Source organism: Cetorhinus maximus, chromosome 12, assembly GCF_964194155.1.
Source record: "Cetorhinus maximus chromosome 12, sCetMax3.hap1.1, whole genome shotgun sequence".
Classification (NCBI taxonomy): Eukaryota; Metazoa; Chordata; class Chondrichthyes; order Lamniformes; family Cetorhinidae; genus Cetorhinus; species Cetorhinus maximus.
Window position 1 is genome coordinate 57,705,944 of NC_135890.1, and position 25,664 is coordinate 57,731,607.

Consider the following 25,664-nt stretch of genomic DNA (forward strand, 5'->3'; position numbering starts at 1 on the left):
CATTTTTAAAAAATTGCATGGCTTTTTCCCTTCAAGGAAGAACAGCACCAAAGAGAGCTGTGTCTGCTCCGCAAGCGATTAGAGGAACTCGAGACTAATCAGAAGCAGCAGTTACAGGAACTTGGTGCTCTCGATTGATCTGATGTTCATGGAGGTGAGAGAACGCAGTCTGTATGAGACTTCAAAAATCTTTGGATTAATTTTGCTCTTTTTGACTTGCAGTCACTTATTTGGTGCTACTATTTATTGCACAGTTTTGAATTTGGAAATAATTCTGTACGGGTTGAGCAAGCTGTATACAGCAGGTTTACGTAAAACAACGCAGTATCTTGAGTTTTTACAAATAACTCCACGTGCCTTGAAAAAGCTCTGATTTGATCCTATGGACAGTGCAGTATGTTGATTGACTGAACTGTCATGATATCTCACAAATAGTCTAGTCACCTTTTCCCTCCTCCATTTCTATCTTGTGGGCACCCCACAGCGATGATTTTTTAAAGGAGACATTCTGCTGTCTTTTTGATGGTACTGCACTTGTAGAAGTTCAAAGAAAGATGAAATAGTGACTGTATCTTGGGAAGTCTATGTTAGGAACATAGGAGCAGGAGAAGGCCATTCAACCCCTTGAGCCTGCTCTGCAATTTAACTAGATCATGGCTGATCTTCTACCTCAACGCCATTTTCCTGCACTGTCCCAGTATCATTTGATGTCATTGGTATCTAGAAATCTATTGATCTCTGCTTTGAACATACTCAATGACTGAGCTTCCACAGCCCTTTGGGGTAGAGAATTCTAAAGATTTGCCACCCTTTGAAGTAACTATCTCGGTCCTAAATGGCCTACCTCTTATTTTAAGACTATGTGCACTGGTTCTAGACCCCCAACCAGAGGAAGCATGCTTCCTGCATTCACCCTGTTGAGCCCTGTAAGAATTTTGTACACTTCAATGAGATAACCTCTCACTCTTCGAAATTCTAGAGAATGCATGTCCAGTCTCCTCAATCTTTCCTCGTAGGATAATCCTGCCATACCAGGGTTAAGTCTGGCGAACCTTCGTTACACTTCCTCTGTGGCCATATCCCTACACCTTCATTAAGTAAGGAGACCAAAACTGTGCACAAGACCCTAAACAACTGCAGCAAGATTTTCTTCGTGCTATACTCCAATCCCCTTGCAATAAAGGCTAAAATACCATTTGCCCTTCTTATTGCTTGTTGCAACTGCATGTTAGCTCTGAGTGACTTAAGAACAAGAACACTCAAGTCCCTTTGGACTTCAACACTTCCCAATCTCTCCTGTATAAGAAATATTCTGCATTTCTGTTTTTCCTACCAAAGTGGATAACTTCACATTTTTCCATATTATATTCCATCTCCCATGTTCTTGCCCCTCACTTAGTCTGCCTAAATATCCTCAAAGCCTCTTTGCATCCTCCTCATAACTCACATTCCCATCAAGTTTTGGGTCATCAGCAAGCTTGGAAATATTACATTTGGTCCCCACATCCATATCAGATTGTGAATAGCTGGGGCCCAATCACTGATCCTTGTGGTACCCCACTAGGCATGCAAGGAAACATCGCTCCACTTAATTTATTTTTTCTTTCTGCATTTTATAAAAGCAAAGTGGATAAATGAGTATTATGGAATTTCTACAGAAGACCAGATACAATTTTACTGTACAAAAGCATTGCAAATGCAAGAATGTTCTCTATTTGTCTGTGGTGATGTGCGACACTGTTCTGGATGCATTTTTAAAATAACTTTCAGATGCTTTGCCAGCTTTCTTTATTTTTTTACAACTACTGAGTTATGTTGTGGTGTGTCTGTAAATATTTGCATTAATTAAGCTGCAAGCACAGACTCTAGGGTGTGCGTTCTGTGTTTAATATGTATTGGCACATAGCGTAGAAAGCCCTTGCCAAGAACAGGAGCAGCAGTGGTATTGAGTCGTTATATTCTCCTTGCATTTTTTTGATACATAATTGTTCCAAATTTGACACTTTATATGTCTAATTTATTATGAACTTATGTCAAATAATTTTTCAACATGTTTGTCATTCATGATTTTAATTTGGCCTTTTTTAAAATAAATTATTTCTAATGCTCTGATAACTGTTTTTGTACAATTCAAATATTTAATTACTTGAAATGACTATACATTGACCTTGGAGCAAACACTTGTTGATCATTGATATTTCAATACTTGTCAAATAAACACTTTGTATTGTATGTATGTGCCTTTGTTTATAAAACTAGAATCACAGTCCCATTGGAAACGTGGACTGTTGGTCTGGACATGTGGCCACATCTGACTATGAAATTCCTAAAACTGTCTGTAAGGCGAACTGCAGTCTGGATAATGCAGCTAAAGTGGGCAGACAAAGTGTTACAAAGGCCTATTAAACACCACTTTAGAACCTTGGAATATTAACCCTGATTGGCGGGAAGACAGCTACTGAGAGACCTGGACAACAACACATTGCCCGGTCTGTTTGAATTTGAGACTGAGGTTTGGCTGCCAACTGCCCATCTCACCCAGCTTCTGGTATGATACATATGACTAGATAGGGCACTTCAGTCAGCACACCCACAATGTACTCTTATGTCTACTTTACAGCAGACTCCATTATATATACATCAAATGAAAATTTGTCCATTTACTTGATACAATATAGAGCATAGTAAACAGAATGAAAGTTGTGGGGTATATTCTGCATGGATGTTTCTGTGTTGATAATAAAAGTGGGTTGGTTTAGTGTGAAATTTCCTTGGTGAACTCCTTCACAAGGTAAATGCATCAGTTCTCACAGAAGGTTAACTCACCATTGCTATTGCTATCCTCCAAGGTTAATCACTGATTCTGCAAGTTCTAGTGACATGACAACATCTGTTGTTATGGGGAATTATTTGCTTACCTGGTACTAGAATATTTTCAAATGTCTTGAATTTATAAATGAGCCACATGGTCACCAAGTTTCTCTTGCAGACCAATGGTTTTGGGATTAAGGCTAAATCATTGTTACCTGAAGTGTGACAGATAGAGAGTATCATCAGGTAAGATCCCAGGCCCTGAATGCATGTTAAAGGTCCCATTGTTACAAATGGTCATTGCCTGACACTTGTGTGGTGTAAATGTTACTTGTCAGCCCAAGCCTGGATATCGTCCAGGTCTTTCTGCATTTGGCCATGGACTACTTCAGTATCTGAGGAGTCGTGAATGGTGCTGAACATTGTGCAATCATCAGCAAACATCCCCACTTCTGACCTTATGATGGAAGGAAGGTCATTGATGAAGCAGCTGAAGATGGTTGGGCCTAGGACACTATCCTGAGGAACTGCAGTGATGTCCTGGAGCTAAGATGACTGACCTCCAACAACCACAGCCATCTTCCTTTGTGCTAGGTCTGCCTCCAACCAGCAGAGAGTTTTCCCTATGATTCCCATTGCTTCCAGTTTTGCTAGGGCTCCTTGATGCTGCATTGTCAAATGCAGCCTTGATGTCAAGGGCAGTCACTCTCACCTCACCTCTGGAATTCAGCTCTTTTGTCCATGACTGAGCTGCTGCCAAGTCAAGGGTCAGGGTAACCCAGGTTCCAGCTCACCAGGGGGCCAAGGTTGCACACGAGCTCTGCTGCAGAGGACTCAGATGAGGAATTCGATGGGCCAGGTTCCAGAAGAAGGCTGATGGGTATACACAACAAAATGCTTGGTGCACTGGGAAGTCTGCCAGGAAGCCAGTGGTCAATGTCAAGGAGCAATAAGGAGTCTGGTAGGAACTTGGCACAGGACTTTGCACAGGGTTGAGAGCAGAACCTTTCCAGTGTGAAAGAGGTGACCAACTCCATTAACACACTGTGGACCCACCATGATGCAGCATCGGATAGCCAATGTCTCAGCTTCCATTGCAGCTCAAAGAGAAGCCACTCAATGTCTAGGTGCTGCAGTGGAGGCTTCGGTTGCTCGGATGGTGGAGATAGGTGGAGGGATGGGTAGTATTGAGGAGGCGGGGAGGCTGAAGAAGGATTTAGACAGGTTAGGAGAATGGGCAAAAAAGTGGCAGATGGAATACAATGTGGGGAAGTGTGAGGTCATGCACTTTGGTAGGAAGAATAGAGGCATAGACTATTTTCTAAATGAGGAGAGAATTCAGAAATCTGGAGTGCAAAGGGACTTGGGAGTCCTAGTCCAGGATTCTCTTAAGGTTAACTTGTAGGTTGAGTCGGTAGTTAGAAAGGCAAATGCAATGTTGGCATTTATTTCAAGAGGACTAGAATATAAAAGCAGGGATGTGCTGCTGAGGCTTTATAAGGCTCTGATCAGACCACATTTAGAATATTGTGAGCAATTTTGGGCCCCGTATCTCAGGAAGGATGTTCTGGATCTGGAGAGGGTCCAGAGGAGGTTCACGAGAACGATCCCAGGAATGAAAGGCTTAACATATGAGGAACATTTGAGGACTCTGGGTCTATACTCGATGGAGTTTAGAAGGATGAGGGGAGATCTGATTGAAACTTACAGAATACTGAAAGGCCTGGATAGAGTGGACGTGGGAAAGATGTTTCCATTAGTAGGAGAGACTAGGACCCGAGGACACAGCCTCAGAGTAAAGGGAAGACCTTTTAGAACAGAGATGAAGAGAAACTTCTTTAGCCAGAGAATGGTGATTCTATGGAATTCATTGCCACAGAAGGCTGTGGAGGCCAGGTCATTGAGTGTATTTAAGACCGAGGTAGATATGTTATTGATTGGTAAGGGGATCAAAGATTATGGGGAGAAGGCGGGAGAATGGGGTTGAGAAACTTATCAGCCATGATTGAATGGCAGAGCAGACTCGATGGGCCAAATGGCCTGATTTCTGCTCCTATGTCTTATGGTCTTATGTAAGCTCAGCTTGCTGCCACCATGGCTATGAATACTAGTGTTCATAGAGGTTTGCAGGATGTCACAGTAGTCTAACAATCTGTCCAACCAAGATTACTAGAATTGCTGAGGGACATTCCAGGGGTTAGCAGAAGCTTCATGGAGCACAAACTGCTGTCCTCTCTCAGGGTGGCAGCATTTGTCCTTCCTTCATTGCCATTGCACCAGTTTCTTTCAGCCAATCAGACCAGATTGCAGCTGTCCATGCCAAGATAGTGCAGTGAAGTAGGGCCTTCTAGGCCCAGTGTTGCAGCCTCCCCCCAGTTAAAGTCAGCAGCCTTCCAGCAGCCATGCTGGATCCACTGGGGTAGCGCTGTGTAGGGGTATAGGACAGGCAAAGTATATGGAAGACTGGCATTAAGAGAATGCAATTTGGCCTGGTTTGATTTAGAAATTTGATTTGGACTGTTTGTTTTGTGGTGGTTTTTATTTTAGCATTGTGACCAAGTGGACAGTATGATGTTCAGTGACAGAGGGAAGGGCAAGGTGTGGGACTATTACTCAATGGGGAATTGGGGTTGCATTCATTGGTACCATAGTTGGATGAACTGATCACAGACAGCCAGACCAGATGGGGCAATGCTGGTTTCTTCCTCCTCCTCCTTCCTAGATTGTCACTGTAGAGGTAGTGGCAAGGTATGTACTCTCATGATGGCGATACAACCTGTACAGCATGCAACAAACCAACACGAATCTTGACATAGAACCATAGATAAGCTTTGGTACAGAAAGGCCATTCAGCCCATTGTGTCTGCTGAAAAAACTAGCCCCCCATTCTTCCAGCACCCTGTCCATAGCTTTACAGGTTACAGCACTTCAGGTGCAGGCCCAGGTACCTTTTAAATGAGTTGAGGGTTTCTGCCTCAACCACCAATCTGGGCAGCCAATTCCAAGCATGTACCACCCTCTTGGTGAAAAAGATTTTCCTAATATCCCCTCTAATCCTTCTCCCAATCACCTTCCGCCAATCACCTTAAATCTGTGCCCCCTGGTAATTGACCTCTCCACTAGGGGAATCAAGTCTCCCCTCAGCCTCCTCTGTTCTAAAGAACACAATCCCAGCCTACCTGATCTTTCCTCACAGTTGCAATTTTCAAGCCCTGGCAACATTCTTGTAAATCTTGTGCTCCTCCAAGTGTTGCAGGAACCCTGCAGATCCAGAGTGATCCAGGTCATGGAGGCGTTGTTTAAACACCATAATATTCTGGCCAATAACATTCCATGGGGCTTTCATTATGTGCATGCTGCCCAAATGTGTGTAGGTTGCACATTAGAGTCATGAGGCAGGTGGTCAGTGGATAGCCCTTGTCGCCCAGTAGCCACCCTTTGGTTTGCCGAGGTGGTTCCAATGGATCTGGTACAGGGACTGCCACAGAATAAAGGCGCCTGATTGTTTCCAGGATTCTGGCCGTTGACTCGCATGATACACTGAGTATGGTCACAAATCAGCTGGACATTGAGGGAGCGGAATCCCTTTCAGGTGCGGTATATCTCAGAATTGACATGCAGCACTGGCAAAGCAACATTTGTGTGCCACACCCTGCATCATGAGAAATCCTGCAATCCTCGCAAAGCCACGTCCTCACTCTCTCTGGTAAAAAAGACAAAACAACCACAGCGACACCGTATAACCACTTCACATGCGGCACTTGCGGCAGAGCCTGCCTCACACAGATTGGTTGCTTCAGCCATGAGCAGAAAAGCGCCATGGTGAAACTTTCTCCATCCCCATCGGACTTTATTTGTTGCATTGTCCCTCATCTTATGCAGATGGAAGAATGCTGATGACAATGCCAAGAGCACCAGAGCTCTGCCCAAGTGTCCTGGCTAATATTTCTACCTCAAGTAACATTAAAAGCAGATTAACTGGACTAAATTTCAGGCATTCACAAGAGGTGGCAGAACATTGGAAAGAACAAAAAGGAGGGGGAAAAATCAGAAAGGGGGTGGGGATGGAGGAGAGAGTTCATGATCTAAAATTGTTGAACTCAATATTCAGTCCGAAAGGCTGTAAAGTGCCGAGGTTTTCTACCCACGGTGGTTGACAGGGCCCTCAACCGTGTCCGGCCCATCTCCCGCGCATCCGCCCTCACACCTCCTTCTCCCTCCCAGAAACATGATAGGGTCCCCCTTGTCCTCACTTATCACCCCACCAAACACACCTTCCCTTCATCCCCCCCGGCGGCATTCTGTAGGGATCGTTCCCTCCGGGACACCCTGGTCCACTCCTCCATCACCCCCTACACCTCAACCCTCCCACGGTACCTTCCCATGCAACCGCAGAAGATGCAACACCTACCCCTTTACTTCCCCTCTCCTCACCGTCCAAGGGCCCAAACACTCATTTCAAGTGAAGCAGCATTTCACCTGTACTTCCCTCAACTTAGTCGACTGCCTTCGCTGCTCCCAATGCGATTTCCTCTACATTGGAGAGACCAAACGCAGACTGGGTGACCACTTTGCAGAACACCTTCGTTCTGTCCGCAAGCATTACCCAGACCTCCCTGTCGCTTGCCATTTCAACACCCCACCCTGCTCTCATGCCCACATGTCCGTCCTTGGCTTGCTGCATTGTTCCAGTGAAGCTCAACGCAAACTGGAGGAACAGCACCTCATCTTCCGACTAGGCACTTTACAGCCTTTCAGACTGAATATTGAGTTCAACAATTTTAGATCATGAACTCTCTCCTCCATCCCCACCCCCTTTCTGATTTTTCCCCCTCCTTTTTGTTTTTTCCAATAATTTATATAGATTTTTCTTTTCCCACCTGTTTCCATTATTTTTAAATGTATTTCCATCCATTGTATTATCTCTACCTTTTATCCTTTTTCGATTCCTTCACCCCACCCCCACTAGGGCTATCTGTACCTTGCTTGTTCTGCTTTCTACCCTTAATTAGCACATTCCTTTAGATAATATCACCACCTTCAACACCTCTTTGTCCTTTTGTCTGTGATATCTTTTGGTTATCTCCACCTATCACTGCCCCTCTATCCAGCCCTCTTGTCCCAACCCCCCCTTAAACCAGCTTATATTTCACCCCTTTTCTATTTTTCCTTAGTTCTGTTGAAGAGTCATGCGGACTCGAAACGTTAACTGTGCTCCCTTCCACAGATACTGCCAGACCTGCTGAGTTTTTCCAGGTATTTTTGTTTTTGTTTTCGATTTCCAGCATCCGCAGTTTTTTGCTTTTATCTTAGAGTCCCAGAACACGTGGGCATAACCTTCAAATTGGAGCTAGGCCATCGAGGAGTGAAATCAGGAATCATAAGAACATGAGAAATAGGAGCAGGAGTGGGCCATTCTGCCCCTTGAGCCTGATCTGCCTGTCACTAAGCTCATAGCTGATCTGATGTGGCCTTAAGTCTACTTTCCTGCCTGTCTCCCATAACCCTTGACTCCCTTGTCAAACGAAGATCTGTCTAACTCAAACAAAAACAAAAATAGCTGGAAAAACTCAGCAGGTCTGACAGCATCTGTGGAAAGAAAGACAGAGTTAACATTTCGAGTCCGTATGCCTCTTCATCAGAACAGTCATAACAGTCATACGGACTCGAAAGGTTAACTCTGTCTTCCGCTCCACAAATGCTGTCAGACCTGCTGAGTTTTTCCAGCTGTTTTTGTTTTTGTTTCAGATTTCCAGCATCTGCAGTATTTTGCTTTTATCTGTCTAACTCAGCCTTGAGTATATTCAATGAGCCAGCCTCCACTGTTCACTGGGGAAGGGAATTCCAAACACTATTGACCCGCTGAGAGAAGAAATTCTTCATCTCTGTCTTAAATGGGTGACCTCTTATTTTGAAATTGTGTCCCCTAGTTCTAGATTCTGCCAAGAAGGGAATCATCCTCTCAGCATCTACTCTGTCAAACCCACTTAGGATCTTATATGATTCAATAAGATCACCTTTCATTCTTCTAAATTCCAATCAGTATAGGCCCAACCTGTTCAAGCTTTTATCATAAGACAGGCCCCTCATCCCAGGAATCAGTCTTGTGAAACTTCTCTGAACTGCTTTCACTGCAACTATTTGCAAGCATTGCTTTGCACAAAGGGAATCTGGAACTCTCTCCCCCAAAGGGCTGTGGATGCTGGGGGTAAATTGTAGCTTTCAAGCTTGAGATTGATAGATATCAAGAGATATCGAGCTAGGGTAAATGGAGCTGAGGTACAAATCAGTCATGGTCTAGTTGAATTACAGAGTCATAGAATGGCAGAGCAGGCTTGAAAAGCTCCATTATTTCTTGGGTTTTGATAATCACCAATTCTATTTCATCTTCTATCAATGCAAGTTGTTGTTATTAAGTTGTTATAAATCCATGCTTTATATCAAAAATGACTATTATTTGGGCTGAAAAACACTTGCTGGAAATTTAAAAGGATTGAACACCAGTATTCTTTTAAAAAGTGACTTTAAGCAGCTTCTAAAATGACTGAAAATTTGCATCACTGTACCTTACAACTTCCAAAGCCATTAAAATGGAGTTAGCCTATCCAGAAAATGTCATCAGAAACAATCACCCTAGAAGAGTGTGAATGGACCATCTCCTGGCCCCTGGTGTGGAGCAAGCGTTAGATATAATGACTTTGGACAATGGACTCTGGCTACGAAGGAACCCTTCCAGCCATAATCTATCAAGTTGAAACCATGCATCTGGAATCAAATTGCTATGACCATATTTGGGTAATTGGTCAGTTGAGAGGAGATTATGTGGCAAGACCACTAGCCCTCTTTTATTTTAAGAGACTGCTTTTCTCCAGGCCAGCGAACAGAAGCAGAAGAGATGCCAAAGAAGCAGGAGTTTTCCATCCAGTGAGTAAGTTTGTGCCCTGTCTGCTGTTTTGACCATCTACTTGTCATGGGCAGTATTTTTTTAAAAATCAACCCAGCAGCTGTTGACTCCAGAAGAACAAATTAGTCATCTCTCAACATCTTTAAACCCATTCAACACAGATTCCTGAAGGACCACCAGACCGTACGGAAACTAGCCAAGTCATCAACCTATAAGACCTGTATACCATGAACTCTTATTAGACTTTAAAAACTGATTAATCTGTTCTCCACTTTGTAACTTACTTGTGTATGTGTGTGTGAATGTTTGAATGCATGTGTACATGAAAGTCAGGGTGTTATTATTATTTATCTTATTTAGAGTGGGTATTAAGTACAATAAATACTATTCTCCTTTCCATTTTAAAACTTAAAAAGAAACCTGTCTGTGTGTGTCTTTTTTCTATTCATTTATGGGATGTGGGTGTCGCTGGCTAGGTCAGCATTTAGTGCCCAACACTAGTTGCCCTTGAGAAGGTGGTGCTGAGCTGCCTTCTGAACCGCTGCAGTCCATGTGGTGTAGGTATACACACACGGTGCTGTTAGGGGGGTAGTTCCAGGATTTTGACCCAGCAGCAGTGAAGGAACGATGATATATTTCCAAGTCAGGGTGGTGTGTGGCTTTGAGGGGAACTTCCAGGTGGTGGTGTACCCATCTATCTGCTGCCCTAGTCCTTCTAGATAGTAGTGGTTGTGGTTTGGAAGTGGCTATCTAAGGAGCCTTGGTGAGTTCCTACTTGTACATGGTACAGACTGCAGCCACTGTTCACCGATGGTGGAGGAGGTGAATGCTTGTACAAGAGGTGTCAATCAAGGGGGTTGCTTAGTCCTGCATGTTGTCGAGCTACTTGAGTGTTGTTGGAGCTGCACTCCTCCAGGCAAGTGGAGAGTATTCCATCACACTCCTGACTTGTACCATGTAGATGATGGACAGGCTTTGGGGAGTCAGGAGATGAGTCACTCGCTGCAGGATTCGTACGCTCTGACCTGCTCTTGTAGCCACAGTATTTATATGGCTAGTCCAGTTTAGTTTCCGGTCAATGGTAACCCCCAAGATGTTGAAAGTAGGGGATTCAGCGATGGTAATGCCATTGAATGTCAAGGGACAATGGTTAGATTCTTTCTTGTTAGAGATGGTCATTGCCTGGCACTTGTGTGGTGTGAATGTTACTTGCCACTTGTCAGTCCAAGCCTGCATATTGTCTAGGTCTTGCTGCATTTGAACATGGACTGATTCAGTATCTGAGGAGTCGCGAATGGTGCTGAACATTGTGCAATCATCAGCAAACATCCCCACTTCTGACCTTATTGTGGAAGGAAGGCCTTTTACAGTCACAGCACATAAAGTTAAATAGCCGCCGAATTAGCAAGCATATCCTTTTATTAAGACCTGTTAGGGTCACCACCACCTTCTCAAGGGCAATTAGGGATGGGCAATAAATGCTGGCCAGTGACACTCACAACCCATGAAGTCACTCTACCCCACCTCACCTGGTTGTAACGATGTCTAGTTTTGGAAGTGAGCATGTGTGGTCGTCCCAGCTATCTGCTTACCATCTCCACATCTATCCCTACGGACAATTCGCTTTTCTTGATAACCTCTTCCTCTCAAAGCCCCCACATGTAAATAAAGAGCTGACCGATGGAAAGGGGGTGAACATTGTGTGCATTTGTTCTGATACAAAAACTCAGTTCACTCTAGTTGAACTTGCTTAACCAACCTCACAGTGTCACATATTGACAATGATAATATCATTTGATGGGATCAAGCCAAATGTTGGGGAACAAAAGAAAGCCCAACTATATTGAAAAGCAATTAACCAGCAGAGATGTCAGATAAAACTAACCGGTCTTTAATGGAGAAATCCTTTTGCTGTTCTAGATTGTGTATTAAAGTCACCAAAAACTGTACATTACTCAAGAAGTTGTACAAGGCGTTGAATCCTTCATTCAGGTTGTCTTGTTCAGGTGCCTGCTTCAAATGAAACAATAATGAGAAACAGGTCGTATAAAATCTCTTTATAATCCAGGTTATTCTGTACATTAACCTAGAATGGTGGATCAGATACTTTCAGTATTAATGGAGAAATTCTGAAATATCTTCTGAAATTATGGGCAGGAATTTAACATGTGGGGGTCAGGGAGGGGGTGGTCAGGAGGTGCAGTGGGTGCCAATGTACCTGGGAGGTTAAATCAATAAAAAATAAAGCCGGCATGTCAGAAACCTGGCATGACCCTGCTCACTTTCACCTTTAACCAGGCATGTGTTTGGAGGCACGTCTGGTCTGTAATTTGAATATGCTATGCAGTAATTAATTGTAAATTTACTCCAGTTTCCACCTTTAACAACCAATGCGTGAGTTTTTCGAGCTGAATGAAACCCGCCATGACAGTTCTGTGAAACTGACAGGCTGAAAAGCCTTTAAAGACTGAAACAGGACAACTCTTTCTTGGTTAGGTAAAAGGCCTTTGCTCACAGGATTGCTTCTGAGAGAGTGTGTTCACTGCTTTACAGGTGATTTCCAACATTTTGGAAGCCATTTCTGGTACCTTGGAGTTCACTCACCTTGATCTCGCTAATCTTCATTGCCAATGGACCAGGTGGGCACGCATTGCCAATGGACCAGGTGGGCACACATTGCCAATGGACCAGGTGGACACACATTGCCAATGGACCAGATGGGCACACATTGCCAATGGACCAGGTGGGCATACATTGCCAATGGACTAGATAGGTACGCATTGCCAATGGACAAGATGGGCATGCATTGCCAATGGGCCAGGTGGGCACACATTGCCAATGGACCAGGTGGGCACGCATTGCCAGTGGCTGTGAAGGTCACCAGGGCCTTGAATTTCTTTGCTTCTGGATCCTTCCAGGAATCTGCTGAACTTCACAATCTGCTGCCCACAAATGCATCTCCCAGGTGATTAATGCAATGTTTGCCAGGTCTGCCACTGACTTTGCTACTGAGGAGGCCATTCAGAAGTTGAGGGTTCTGGCATTTGCTGCAGTGGTTGGATTTCCACAGGTACAGGGAGCCATAGACTCCACACATGTGGCAATCAAGGCAATCTCAAGTCAGCGTCAATTGGAAGGGATCCTGCTCCATCAATGTGCAGCTGGTGTGTGATCACCAGGCGGTTTTCATGCATGTCTGTGCAAGATACACTGGAAGCTGCCATGATGCCTTCATTCAGACACATCTCCCACAAGCCTCGTGCCTCCACACTGACAAGGGCTGTCCTCTAAGGACATGCCTGATGACACCTGTGAGGAACCCTATTACTGATACACAGGACTGATACAACCAGAGCCACATGAGCATCAGGGGTGCTCAGAGCAAGCCACTGTGTTGCTGAAGATGTGATTCAGGTGTCTGGGCAGGTCTTCAGTATGTACCAGCAAGGACCTCCAGCAGGGTAGTGGCTCAACAATGCCTTGCATAACATCACACTGCAGAGCACACTGAATTGCAGGAGGAGGAAGATGACAATCGCTCAACATCCTCAGTGGAGGAGGTTGTGCAGATGTGACCAGGGCACCTGCACCCACTCACTGATTTGCCAGAAAAGCCCATAATGGACTCATCCAGGCCATATGGTACACAAATTCTGAACCCACTTTCTCTCCCTTTCCCAAACACTAATCATTCCCATGGTCAGAAATGCCTCCATCTTATTTACACTGTTATGATCCTAGATCTGCAGGTTTTGGGAAGATCTGGGTAGGGACTGATAATGTTTTGTTCAAAGTGGACAAAGTTTGAGATTCAAGCCGCCTGCTAAGAGAATAAAGCCACAAGATTCGATAGGTTCTAAACAAACAAAAATAAACTTTATTTACAAGGTCAGAAAGATAAAACAATTTACAAGATCTGTCTTATACTCCAACATTCAGGGTAAATATGAGATACATGTGAATTCACAGGCAAACTGTGGTCGAACACACTGCACAATAAATGGCAGATGCAACCAATACAGAATTCACAGATTTCTCAACACCCCACCTGACGTCGTAAACACTAAGTCAACCAATCTCATTACAACTCTCTCATGAGGGATTCCAGTCTTCACCTTTGAAGATCTAATTTGGGAATTCTCTCCAACTTGGATGGCCTTAACGACTACACACCTCACAGGGTTAAAATCTTTCCTATGAGATTCCGTTCCCCTGGATTCCCGAGTCTGCACTCAAGCACCAACTCACAAGCACAACTTTAGCTCTTCGGCCGTGCTGATCAGAACACACCTGCTCCAAAGGGGATACCTTCATCCTAATGGCTGCAGCACCAAGTCACTAACCTTCTGTAACCTTCTTGCAAGTTCCCTTCCAAGTCGATCACCATCCTGACTTGGAAATATACTGCCATTCCTTCACTGTCATTGGGTCAAAATCCTGGAACTCTATCCCTAACAGCACTGAGTGTACCTACACCACATGGACTGCTGCGGTTCAAGAAGGCAGCTCACCTCCACCTTCTCAAGGGCAATTAGGGATGGGCAGCAAATGCTGGTCTTGCCAGCGATGCCCATGTCCCATGAGCAAAGCAAAAAAAGCCACCCACACTTTCCTGATAGCCAAGAGCTGGAGAGTTCTTTTATCCACTGTTCAGTGGAGGTTTTAACACAAATATTCAAAATAGGTTTTCACCTCCAATAAAATATTGGAGTGGCGGGGTTATGGAGTAATATTGGTGTGAGGGGTTACAGAGTAATATTGGAAGGGTGGTTCATTGAGTTATATTGGAGTGGGGCGTTACAGAATAATAATGGCATGGTGGGGGTTACAGAGTAATATTGGGGGGGTAGTTTATAGATAAAATAAGGCTCTCACAATGGACAAACATTAAAGCAGGGAGAATGACTAATCTTTGGCTTCAATGGAAAAACACATTGGACTGAATGCAGTGTGTGCGTGATGTGGGTGGGGTGCAAGGGGCGAGCTGTAACATATTCACTATCACCCAATTCACACTCCAGCCAGTTTATGGTGTTACCATGCAGGAACAATTTTACCCTCGTTGTGTTCAGGTATCGGCAACAGTAATTCAAACCAGAATGTTCCACAAAGTAATGATTCCAGATACAAGTAGAAAACATACCAGAGGTGCAGTGACTATCAGACCTCTGACAAAGTTGGGCACATACTCTCCATTTCCCTGCTAGAGAAAGCATAAAAAGGACAAAATGTAAACTCAGTATGTTAAGAGACAGGTGCACAGGCATGACTGAAATCCTGGACTTAAATTATTTAATCATCATCTAGGTATGTAACCTGTTGAAAAAGTTATAAAGGTTATCTCAGGAAAGAATGTTCAGGCAGCAAAATGTTTGTAATCTAGGAAGGGGATACTGCCATAATTATCGATTAAATGTACATTTGATCCCTCAGTCTGAACCTCAACAAAACCTTAAACAAAGAGAGTTTAACTGATTCAACATTATAAACTTACATACAGTCAGTGGAGGATGTTTGCCCATCAGTCACTTCACTTTGAAGCCACTCATAATTCCCCAGAGTGGATGAACAATCTGCCTTTGGTTTTTTCCAAAAATATTCAATAACCCCACCTCCAGTATTACTCTGCAAATGTCATCCAATATTACTCTGCAGATTCCCCCTCCACTATTACTCTGTAAACTCCCCACTCCAATATTACTCTATAAACTACCCCTCCAATATTACTCTGTAAACCCCACAATGTTGCTCTGCAAACTCCTCCAATATTACTCTGTAACCCCCACTCCAATATTACTCCATAATCCCCACTCCGCTATTATTCTGTAACCCCAGCAATATTACTCTGAAAAGTCCTCCAATATTACTCTGTAAACCCCACTCCAATATTACTCTGCAACCCCCACTCAATATTTCCCTGTAAACTCCCCCTCCAATATTATTCAGTAACCCCCACTCAATATTACCCTGCAAACCACCCCTCCAATATTACTGTGTAAACTCTCCCTCCAATATTACTCCGTACCCCTCAATATTACTGAGTAACCTCCCTTCTAATATTACTTTGTAACACCCACTCCAATATAAGTCAATAATCTCTCCTCCAATATTACTCTGTAATCCCCCTCTAGTGTTATTTTAACCACCCAGTATTATACTTTAAACCCCTAATTAGCTCTAATATTACCCTGTAACCAGCTCCTATGAGAACAAATGGTAGCCTTTCAGTTTCTTTCCTTTATGCACCAGTGCTGAGACAGCGAGCTCTCCTTCTGCCCAGTTATTGTAAAGTGTGGCACTTGGTGGCAATTTATTTGGGATACATTGACCTTGAGTCAGTCCTCACCTCATTTTTATCTGGTGAGATCTTAACATCTGTTTTGATATTTCTCATGTTCAGTGTGAGGTACTTTGAGCTGTTGTGAATATCTAGCTCATGGTTCATGTTGATTTTTTAGAGGTAATGTTTAGTTCTAGGAAGATTAAAGTTTAACTAGAGAAAATGGGATAAATGCAACTAAAGCAGCTTGGAGTCTATTACACTTAAACAGTTGGGCATGTTGACTTAAGGGGTTAATAACTGGAAAGGTAGAAGCCATTAAACAGCAGGCAGGCTTACTTAGCTAAAGAGCTGGAAATGTGATGTCGACACTGCTTGCAAAGAAGTGCAGTCCAGAGAGATGTTTTGTTTTGGGAATTAGAACTAAATGAAAGTGTTCAGTGAGAGGGTACGTCGTTATGGAGATGGGTAGAGCTCAAGAAGGTTCCCTGGTTTCAATTTATCTGAGTGTTCTACAGCAAGGGAAGAGGCTGGATGCTGAAAAAGTGTTGCTGTTGGCAGGCTCCAGGCAGTTAGGGCTCAGAGAAGGCCTGGGAACCATTCGGTGCAGCTGTTGGTTACAGTTTGCACCTAATGTGGTTTACAGCACACAGAGAAGCCCTGGGAGCCATTTGGTGCAGTTAGGGCTCAGGAGAAGTCCTGGGCAATAGTGAAGGTGGTGGAAGGGTGCTGGTTCTCTACTAGAGAGGGTTAGGGCTCAGAAGAAGCTCTGGGGCTTATTTATAGATCAGAGAAGTCAGGAGACTGGAGTTCAGAGAAACCCAGGGGCAGTGCCAGCTTAGTGAATCTTATAGTCTGTGAAAGATTTGAAATTGTGTCTGTAGGCAGGGGTGCAGCTTTGTCAATCCGGTGGAATGCTGTCTCAGGAGGAGAGATTGAACCATCAGGAGATAAGCAGTCATTGAGGCAGTCCGAGTCGGAGTGGCTTGAGGGAATTCAGAGGCTAGATCTTGGAAAGTGAAGTGCTGAAATCCCATCTGAGGGGGACAGAGTTTTACTGAGATATTGTGACTCACAATGGTCACTGATGTCTAGGTGGGTTGCTGGAAAATCTGTGCATTTGTCCTGGTTGCATCTGCCATTTAAAGTACAGTGTGGTGTGTTTGACCACACTTTGGTTGAGTAGGCAGGTAGGTGGCAGACGAAGTTCAATGCGGAGAAGTGTGAGGTGATACACTTTGGTACAAAGAACATGGAGAAACAGTATAAAATAAAGGATACTATTCTAAAGGCTGTTCAGGAGCAAAGAAACCTGGGTGTATATGTACATATGTCATTAAAGGTGGCAGGACAGGTAGAGAGAGAGCTGTTTCTGAAGCATACAGTATTCTCGGCTTCATTAATAGGGGCATAGAGTTCAAAAGCAGGGAGGTTATGATGAAATTATGTAAGACACTAGCTGGACCTCAGCTGGAGTATTGTGTACAGTTCTGGGTGCCACACAATAGGAAGGATGTGAACGCATTGGAGAGAGTGCAGAAGAGATTTATGAGAATGGTTCCAGGGATGAAACACTTCAGTTATATGGAAATATTGGAGAAGTTGGGACTGTTTTCCTTGGAGAGGAGAAGGCTAAGAAGAGACTTGATAGAAGTTTTTAAAATCATGAGGGATCTGGACAGAGTAGATAGGGAGGAACAGTTCCCACTCGTAAACGGATCAAGAACCAGAGGGCACAGTTTTAAAATGTTTTGCAAAAGGAGCAAATGCGAGGTGAGAAAAAACTTTTTCACACAGTGAGTAGTTAGGGTTTGGAATGCACTGCCTGGAAGTGTGGAGGCAGGTTCAACTGAGGCATTCAATGATTATTTAAATAGAAACAATGTACAGGGTTATGGGGAAAAGGTAGGAGATTGGCACTAAGTTAAAATGCTCAGAGAGCCGATGCAGACACAATGGGCCAAATGACCTCTTTCTACACTGTAACAATTCTATGATTCTGTGAAGAAGGCCACTCCCTCCAATCCAGCAACTACCACATAGGCCAGTTGAAGAGGAAAAGTTACAATCCCCGATCACACAGCGACTCAGGCTTCCTTTAACCGGTTTTATTCAAGCATATTCAAGGGAGCCGCAATCATTCATGAGAATGAAGACCCAACTCCCAGATTGATTACATTTCATTACTTTTGTACTTTTTCTTATCATAATACATCTGAGTACATTTGAATACATCCAATCGGTAACCGACACACCGGTCTCATGCTAACTCTATCCTATTGAGTACATAAACATGTGATTTTGCTACCCAATTATTCTAAAGGCGGTAAACATAATTATATTATCCAATCAAAATTAAAACACGGACACAAAGACCTTGGTTCTCACAGCTCAAGGCTGTTTGTGTTTCATCAAATCCCACTCTTTGTTATTGTATGTTCTCCCATATCTAAGCTAAAATCATCTGCCCCTTCCCTATGTGAGAGGGGAGTACACTTAATCTGATTTATGTCCTTCTTGTGTCCCCAGTCAGGCTCTCAAGGCTATGCAATGTTCATCTGGTAATCTTCAACTCTTAATTTGTTTAACAGCCATGTCTGCCTGGAGATTTTAGGGGTTTTTCAGTAAATTCTTACTGTATTCTCTTTTAGCATTTTTAATTTCCCCCTAACAGTCCCCCCTTTTGGCCCTTGGCAAAGCCCAAGCTGGCCACACCTTAAGTTGAGAATTCCTCTTCTTGTCCTTCGGATGGCCAGTCATCCAGACTGCCAGAGGAATCCTAAACCGCCTGGTTGTATAACATAATTTTCCCTTCTCCTGTCCTCCCCCTTGAAGTATGCACAGGTCGGGGAACTGATGCGCACCTTTTGTTTGTTGCTGTCTGTGCCTGGAGAGTCCCGTTACAGGTTTTACGTTGGTGCCAGCAGAGTCTGATAGCCCATAAGAGCATAATTTCTGTGACTATCGTCATACACATTCTAACAATCTCCCACCAATTCATCAATCTACCGGCTGTAGCATAGGAAGTAGCTGATTGGGCTAACATCCTGGCCGATTGGGTGGCTAAATCCACTTGCACATGCCTCCTCGCGATTTGCTCTCTAGAAGCTTCTACATACGATTGAGCTATTCTTGTGGCTTCCTGCATGGCTAGGCGTGCTATTCTGACAGGATTTTGATCAGTGAACAATGTGTCATCCCACCAAGGGCTAAACAAGTATCCTGTGATTCTGCCTGGCAAATGGAAGTCTCCTATAGTAAAGGGATCGGACATCTGTAGACAGAAACTCGAGTTGCTAGCACAAAGTAAGTCCCCATAAAGGAACTCATCCTCGCTGGTCATGAAGCAGCATAGAGTTGAGGATACCTGAATCGCCTTAAATGCTTCCTGAATCGGTAAAGTGGTGAATGTAACTTTGCTTGTGTTTGTAAATACCTCCAGCGTTTGACATGAGCACACAATGTAATTTCTTGATTCTGAACAACAATCTCTAGTACTCATCAGTACCATGTCTTTTACATAGGATATATATCCACGTAGCCCTACGCGGAATACCATCCCCTCTTTATCTACCCCTAGGGACTCGAACCTATAGCTGTTCAGGAAAGCCCCATTTGGATGATGTTCTTGGGGAATGGCCATGATGAATTTTATGACTTCATCCTTTTCTCCACCTTGAGGTTTTGTAATCACCAATTCCTGCTGCTCCTTGCGTAAATTTATGAGGTTTAATTGGTAAACTGACTTGAACACGTGTTTGGGAATTGTTCTGAACCTGATATCTTCAATGTCGGATTTTACCCCATCAATTAGATCTCGTGCTAGCATATTGCATGCCCTCCCTGTGGCTTGTGATTTGGCTGTGTCTATTATCCCATCTGCAGTCTGCCTAAGGATCCGTAGCAGACCCTCTCCTTGTAGCTCCATGGATGTCAGGGGGCATGTCCTGTCCCACACACACTGTAGCACAGTCCTTGGGCAGTCTCAGCAGCCACCCAGGAGGCATAATCATTTAAGTCATAGATCTGACCTGAATTAAGCGTGGAATTGGCATTCCCAAATAGCCCTCCGATATCGCCTAGTATACTTCTTTTTAACCTAGCCTGTGCTTTTGCTCTAATTTCCTGGGGCGATTCAAAATTTATAGTCTTTAACTATCCTCTCCCGTTGGCTTCTAGCCCATTTTATGGAATTCTGGTGGCTGTGACAAGTGGTATGCAATACTGACAGTAGTCCCGAGATATATGTCGCTTCCAGGGAGACCATAGTTACATCATGCAATAATGGTTTTGACTTTCCTATCCTGAATATCCCATCTGTGGTGGGGGGGGGACTTACTACTTCTGGACATTGAGTGGGTCTTTGATATCCACATGTAGTCAAAGTAAAACATCATGTATCATAACAATCATGCCTATCTGTTACATATTTACATGTTTCTTGACAATATTGTCCCTTAGGACCCGGTTCTCAAACAAAGGGAGGTAGTTCTGTCCATCCGGCGGTCACATTAATCTCTTGATACATCCAAATGCTTGTTGATGAAAAACTGGTAGGGGGCGCGTACGTTTTACATCCCCCATACCAACAACCCAGTTCAGTTCTATTGTCATAAATCCCAATCAGTGTTACTCCACCACTTGTGTCTATGCTTATGCTTAGTGAGGTGTTACTGGGTGTGTATTTCCCGCTGGGGTGTATCCTCAAAAGTGCATTCGTCAGTTCATCATTGTCCTTATCCTTGGGTAAGGACCACCATCCCGTGAAGTTCCCGTTGTTACACTCGAGTGGTGTTAGCTGGATTGGCTGCCCTGGTGCTGTTAAATGTAAAGTACTCTTACAACTCTTTGTGTGATCACACATGGGGGTCCCGTTCCCAATTGTTCATTTGATGTGTTCATGTAGTGACTTGATCCGTAATCCAGGTGTTGGGCTTTCTTATCCATTCCCTACTTCCTCCTTGGGGAAGTAATACGTACTGCCCAGGGTGAAGGCAGGTTTCATTATTGACTTTGACCATTGGTACTTCCCATGCCAGCACTGACACGCCCATAACTAGGATCACGGACCTGTGGAAACATTAACATTGGCTCCCGTTGTCCGGGTTACCGCTTGGGGATTCATCATATATCTTTAACTGTGTGTAATGCCTCCATTTATTTCCCATTTTCATATCTACAAGTGCACAAGTATCACCTGTCACAATTACCTCATATGGTCCATGCCACCTGGGGCAAACCCTGTTTGCTTAGGGCTCACCTTGACCATCACCTTATTCCCCACTTTGGGGGTTCGTTGTTGCTCTTTGGATTTGCCTGTTTCCATATCCTTAAACATCGGTCAGTCCCTAACTTCCTCTCTCAACTGATGTAATTGCTTACTTAATTCCCTTACATAGTCTCGTATTTTTCCTTTCAGTGACCCTACATCTCTTCCTCCTACTATAATGCCCTCAGGTAATTGCATGGCCCTTCCTGTTATCAATTCAATGCGGTGAATCTGATAGTCCTATTTGGTGTAGCCCTAAGGTGCATCAGAATGATGGGCTATACGATGGCCCAGCTGTTCCCTGTCTCCTAAATTGCTTTGGCTATAGATGTTTTTAAAATTCGGTTCATCCTTTCCACCATCCCTGAACTCTGGGGGTGGTAAGGAATATGGAATTTCTGTTTAATCTCCATAAGATTACATATTTCTTTAATGACTCTCCCTGTGAAATGAGTTCCCTGATCTGAATCCATCTTGTGGTAAATTGTTGTTAAGTATTATTTCTCCTCACCCTTCAATTACCTCAACTACAGATTCCAAATAGTTTTACCTCTAAGGTTTTTTTTTCTGACCACGATCATCCTAAGATTCTCTTGAGGTCAGTTTCTCTATTGTCTTGATCGTTTAAAATGTTTCCTTACTCTTTAGGCCACATTAACTATTCCATGTCAACAGGGATCTTTGTCTCTAGATCGTTACTTATCTTCCCCTGTGAGGTTCCAATGTCTCAGTTGATGGCCAGATTATCAAATTCAGTCCCCTTAAAACAGTTTGTACATTATGGTGTCCTCTTTCCCTATCTCTTTCTTCAACCCTTAATCCTTTCCTCATACCATTTTACACATGCAATAGCTACCATCTTATCTTGTTCAGGTTGTCTGGAGAGACTTTACAGCCCAATAAAGTATTCTCAGAACAGTTTTAAAACAGAAATCAAGCATTGACATGTTTTGCTTCCTTATCTTCTCAAACAACATCTTATTGTCTCGAAAGTAACCCACTAAATTATGTCTGACTTTTTTTTAGCATTATCCCAGATTCATTAACTCTGCCAAAAATTGGATTTCTGCCAAACTTTGTCAAGCTCTTGAGCTTAACTTCACATTTTGGGAACAGATTTACAAATACAAAAACTTGCAGCATTTTAATTAGTGCCAATTGTTGTCAAAAACCTTTTAAAATGAAAATTCCCTTTTGAGAACTTTATCAAGAACCAAACCACAAATTTTTAAACTTTGTAAGAACTGTAATTTGCATTATCAAAATTAAAACAACCTCTTTTTCATGTGTAATGATTTGTATCCAGATTAGAAGTCCCATATGTTTATCGACACATTCTTTATCTTTGGATAGCATCCTCGTTATTCAAAGTAACCTGTTAAATTACACTGCACTTTACATCTCAAGATTGTCCCAAATTCAAATTATAGTGCTTTTGGAACGCATATTTCCTTTAATATTTAATTCATCTCTTCAAAAGAAACCCCTTTTTATCCATTGGAACCACCTAGACCGTGTGTTTATGTCTTTTGGTTTTCCTAGAATCCTTCTGAATTTCAGGTAATTTTTTTTCCCTCAGAATTTTAGAATACCAACTCATATGTATCAATCCCAATCAGCTTGGAAGCTGGTGATGAGGGTTATTCCCTACTAGTCTGCAAAGGGGTGGTACAAGGGTTGGTTCATCTCAAACAAAGGCAAGCCCTGTTTTATCTTTACAATACCTTCAAATTGCGATTTTTACCAGAAATCTCAACTCAAACCTTACACTCAAAACTTTGGAATGTTTGAGTATACTTTTCCTTTAATCTAATATGGGGCTTTTGACTCTAAAGTGCTGAACTACACACACAAATGACAATTTAGGGACGAAAACACATTAAAGCTCACATACAAATGTTTCCTTGCACACAAACAAAGACATATATAAAAGGTATGTATTTATATTCCTATAATATTGAACTTAACTCTAAACAAAGCTTCAAGTAGCAGTGGGGGGAATAAAGTGATCTTGGAGGCTCCACCTATAGGGACAATCAAACTGACTGAAGCTCACATTTTCTCTGCTGCTGCCTGTCACTGCTCACTAACCCCCGTAGGGGTAACCCCTTTCTCTCTTCAGCACAAACAGCTCTTAAAACTTAGATCAATTCATTTCTTTTAAGTTACAAAAATTCAGTTTGTACATTTCAGGTCTCCTGCCACTGCGACCGGCGCAACTTCCCCGAGATGTTTCTGTATTAGTTTAGTTTGTTCCAGATACAGACTCAAAATGAGTACTGTAGCTTTGTCAGTTTTATCTTTAGTCTGAGATCTCCACCCATCCTTGGAGTGTAATGGTGGGTCACTCGGCTGCCACCCTTGTTGTTTCATTTTGCTGATCAGCTTTCTATGCTTCCTGGCGAGGTGAAAGGACATGGTTCCTTCACCTCCCCATTCCGTAACGAATTCGAGTTCGGTCTTCTTGGCCATATCCACACACACACTAAATGGTCACACACACACACAAACAGGGACCCACAGTTCCCCCGAGATCTGAGTCTCCTGGGACTCAACCACCCCACAATAAAACAGGACTCCACCGCCCCACAAAGCTAGTATGCAGGTACAGCAGGTAATAAGGAAGGCAAATGGAATTTTGGCATTTATTGCTAAAGGAATAGAGTATAAAAATAGGCAAGTGTTGTTGCAACTGTACAAGGCATTGGTGAGACTGCATCTGGAGTACTGTGCACAGTTTTGGTCCCCTTACTTGAGGAAGGATGTAGTTGCACTGGAGGCGGTTCAGAGGAGGTTCACTAGATTGATTCCAGAGATGCGGGGCTATGAGGAGAGATTGAGCAGTTTAGGCCTATACTCGCTAGAGTTTAGAAGGATGAGAGGAGATCTAATTGAGGTAGAAAAGATGCTAAAGGGGATAGACAAAGTAGACGTGGAGTGGATGCTTCCCCTTGTGGGGCATTCTAGAACGAGAGGCCAAAGTTTTAGGCTAAGGGGTGGTAGATTTAAATCGGAGATGAGGAGGAATTACTTTTCTCAAAGGGTTGTGAATCTGTGGAATTCACTAGCTCAGAGTGCAGTGGATGCCGGGACGCTGAATGAATTTGAGGAGGAGATAGACAGATTTTTAATTAGTAATGTGTTGAAAGGTTGTGGGGAGAGGGCGGGAAATTGGAGTTGAGGCAAAATGAGATCAGCCACGATCATAATGAATGGCGGGGCAGGCTCGAGGGGCTGAATTGCCTACTCCTGCTCTTAGTTCTTATGTTCAATAAAACAGGACTCCAGCGCCCCACAATAAAACAGGACTCAACCGCCCCACAATAAAACAGGACCCAACCGCCCCACAATAAAACAGGACTCAACCGCCCCACAATAAAACAGGACTCAAACGCCCCACAATAAAACAGGACCCAACCGCCCCACAATAAAACAGGGACCCACAGTTCCCCCACCTGTCCACCTTAGTCTCCCTGGCCGAAACGTTCGGGTTCGCCCTATTAGACCTCCGTTCTAGTCTGACGCAAACAACCGGAGAGTATCTTTCAAAATTAAAATACTCACCAGATCATTGTTCCACCTTCACAGAGGTCCGGGAGAATCCTGCTGACTACGCCACTGAAGAAGGTACTCCCTCCAATCCAGCAACTGCCACATAGGCCAGTTGAAGAGGAGAAGTTACAATCCCCGCTCACACAGCGACTACAGAGACTCAGGATTCCTTTAACTGGTTTTATTCAAGCATATGCAAGGGAGCCGCAATCATTCATGAGAATGAAGACCCAACTCCCAGATTGATTACATTTCATTACTTTTGTACTTTTTCTTATCATAATACATTTGAGTACATTTGAATACATCCAATCGGTAACCGACACACCGGTCTCACGCTAACTCTATCCTATTGAGTACATAAACATGTGATTTTGCTAACCAATTATTCTAAAGGTGGTATACATAATTATATTATCCAATCAAAATTAAAACACGGATGCAAAGACCTTGATTCTCACAGCTCAAAACTGTTTGTGTTTCATCAAAGCCCCTCTTTGTCCATTGTATGTCCTCCCATATCTAAACTAAAACCATCTGCCCCTTCCCTATGTGAGATCTGATTTATGTCCTTCTTGTGTCCCCAGTCAGGCTCTCAAGGCTATGCAATGTTCATCTGGTAATCTTCAACTCTTAATATGTTTAGCAGCCATGTCTGCCTGGAGATTTTAGGGGTTTTTCAGTAAATTCTTACTGTATTCTCTTTTAGCATTTTTAATTTCCCCCTAACATTCTGTGAATTCATATTTACCTCATGTTAATTCTGAATGATAGAGTATAAGATAGATATTGTAAATTGGTTCACTTTTCTGATTTTGCATAGTAAAGTTCATTTTGTTTGCTTAAAA

General features: G+C 43.3%; 1 protein-coding gene across 3 annotated transcripts in view; it reads left to right on the forward strand.

Moving 5' to 3' along the window:
* The window catches only part of LOC144687474 (centrosomal protein of 83 kDa-like), a 73,431-nt gene extending 70,668 nt beyond the window's left edge, over nt 1-2,763 (forward strand). For 2 of the 3 annotated variants that reach the window (XM_078553680.1, XM_078553682.1), the window contains one exon: nt 37-2,227. In XM_078553680.1, coding sequence (XP_078409806.1) covers nt 37-138 — 102 coding nt within the window. In that variant the 3' untranslated portion in view covers nt 139-2,227. Of the gene's footprint in view, nt 1-36; nt 2,228-2,259 lie in introns of those variants that run through there. The other variant, XM_078553681.1, reaches the window with a different exon arrangement.
* Nucleotides 2,764-25,664: the final 22,901 nt, after the last annotated feature.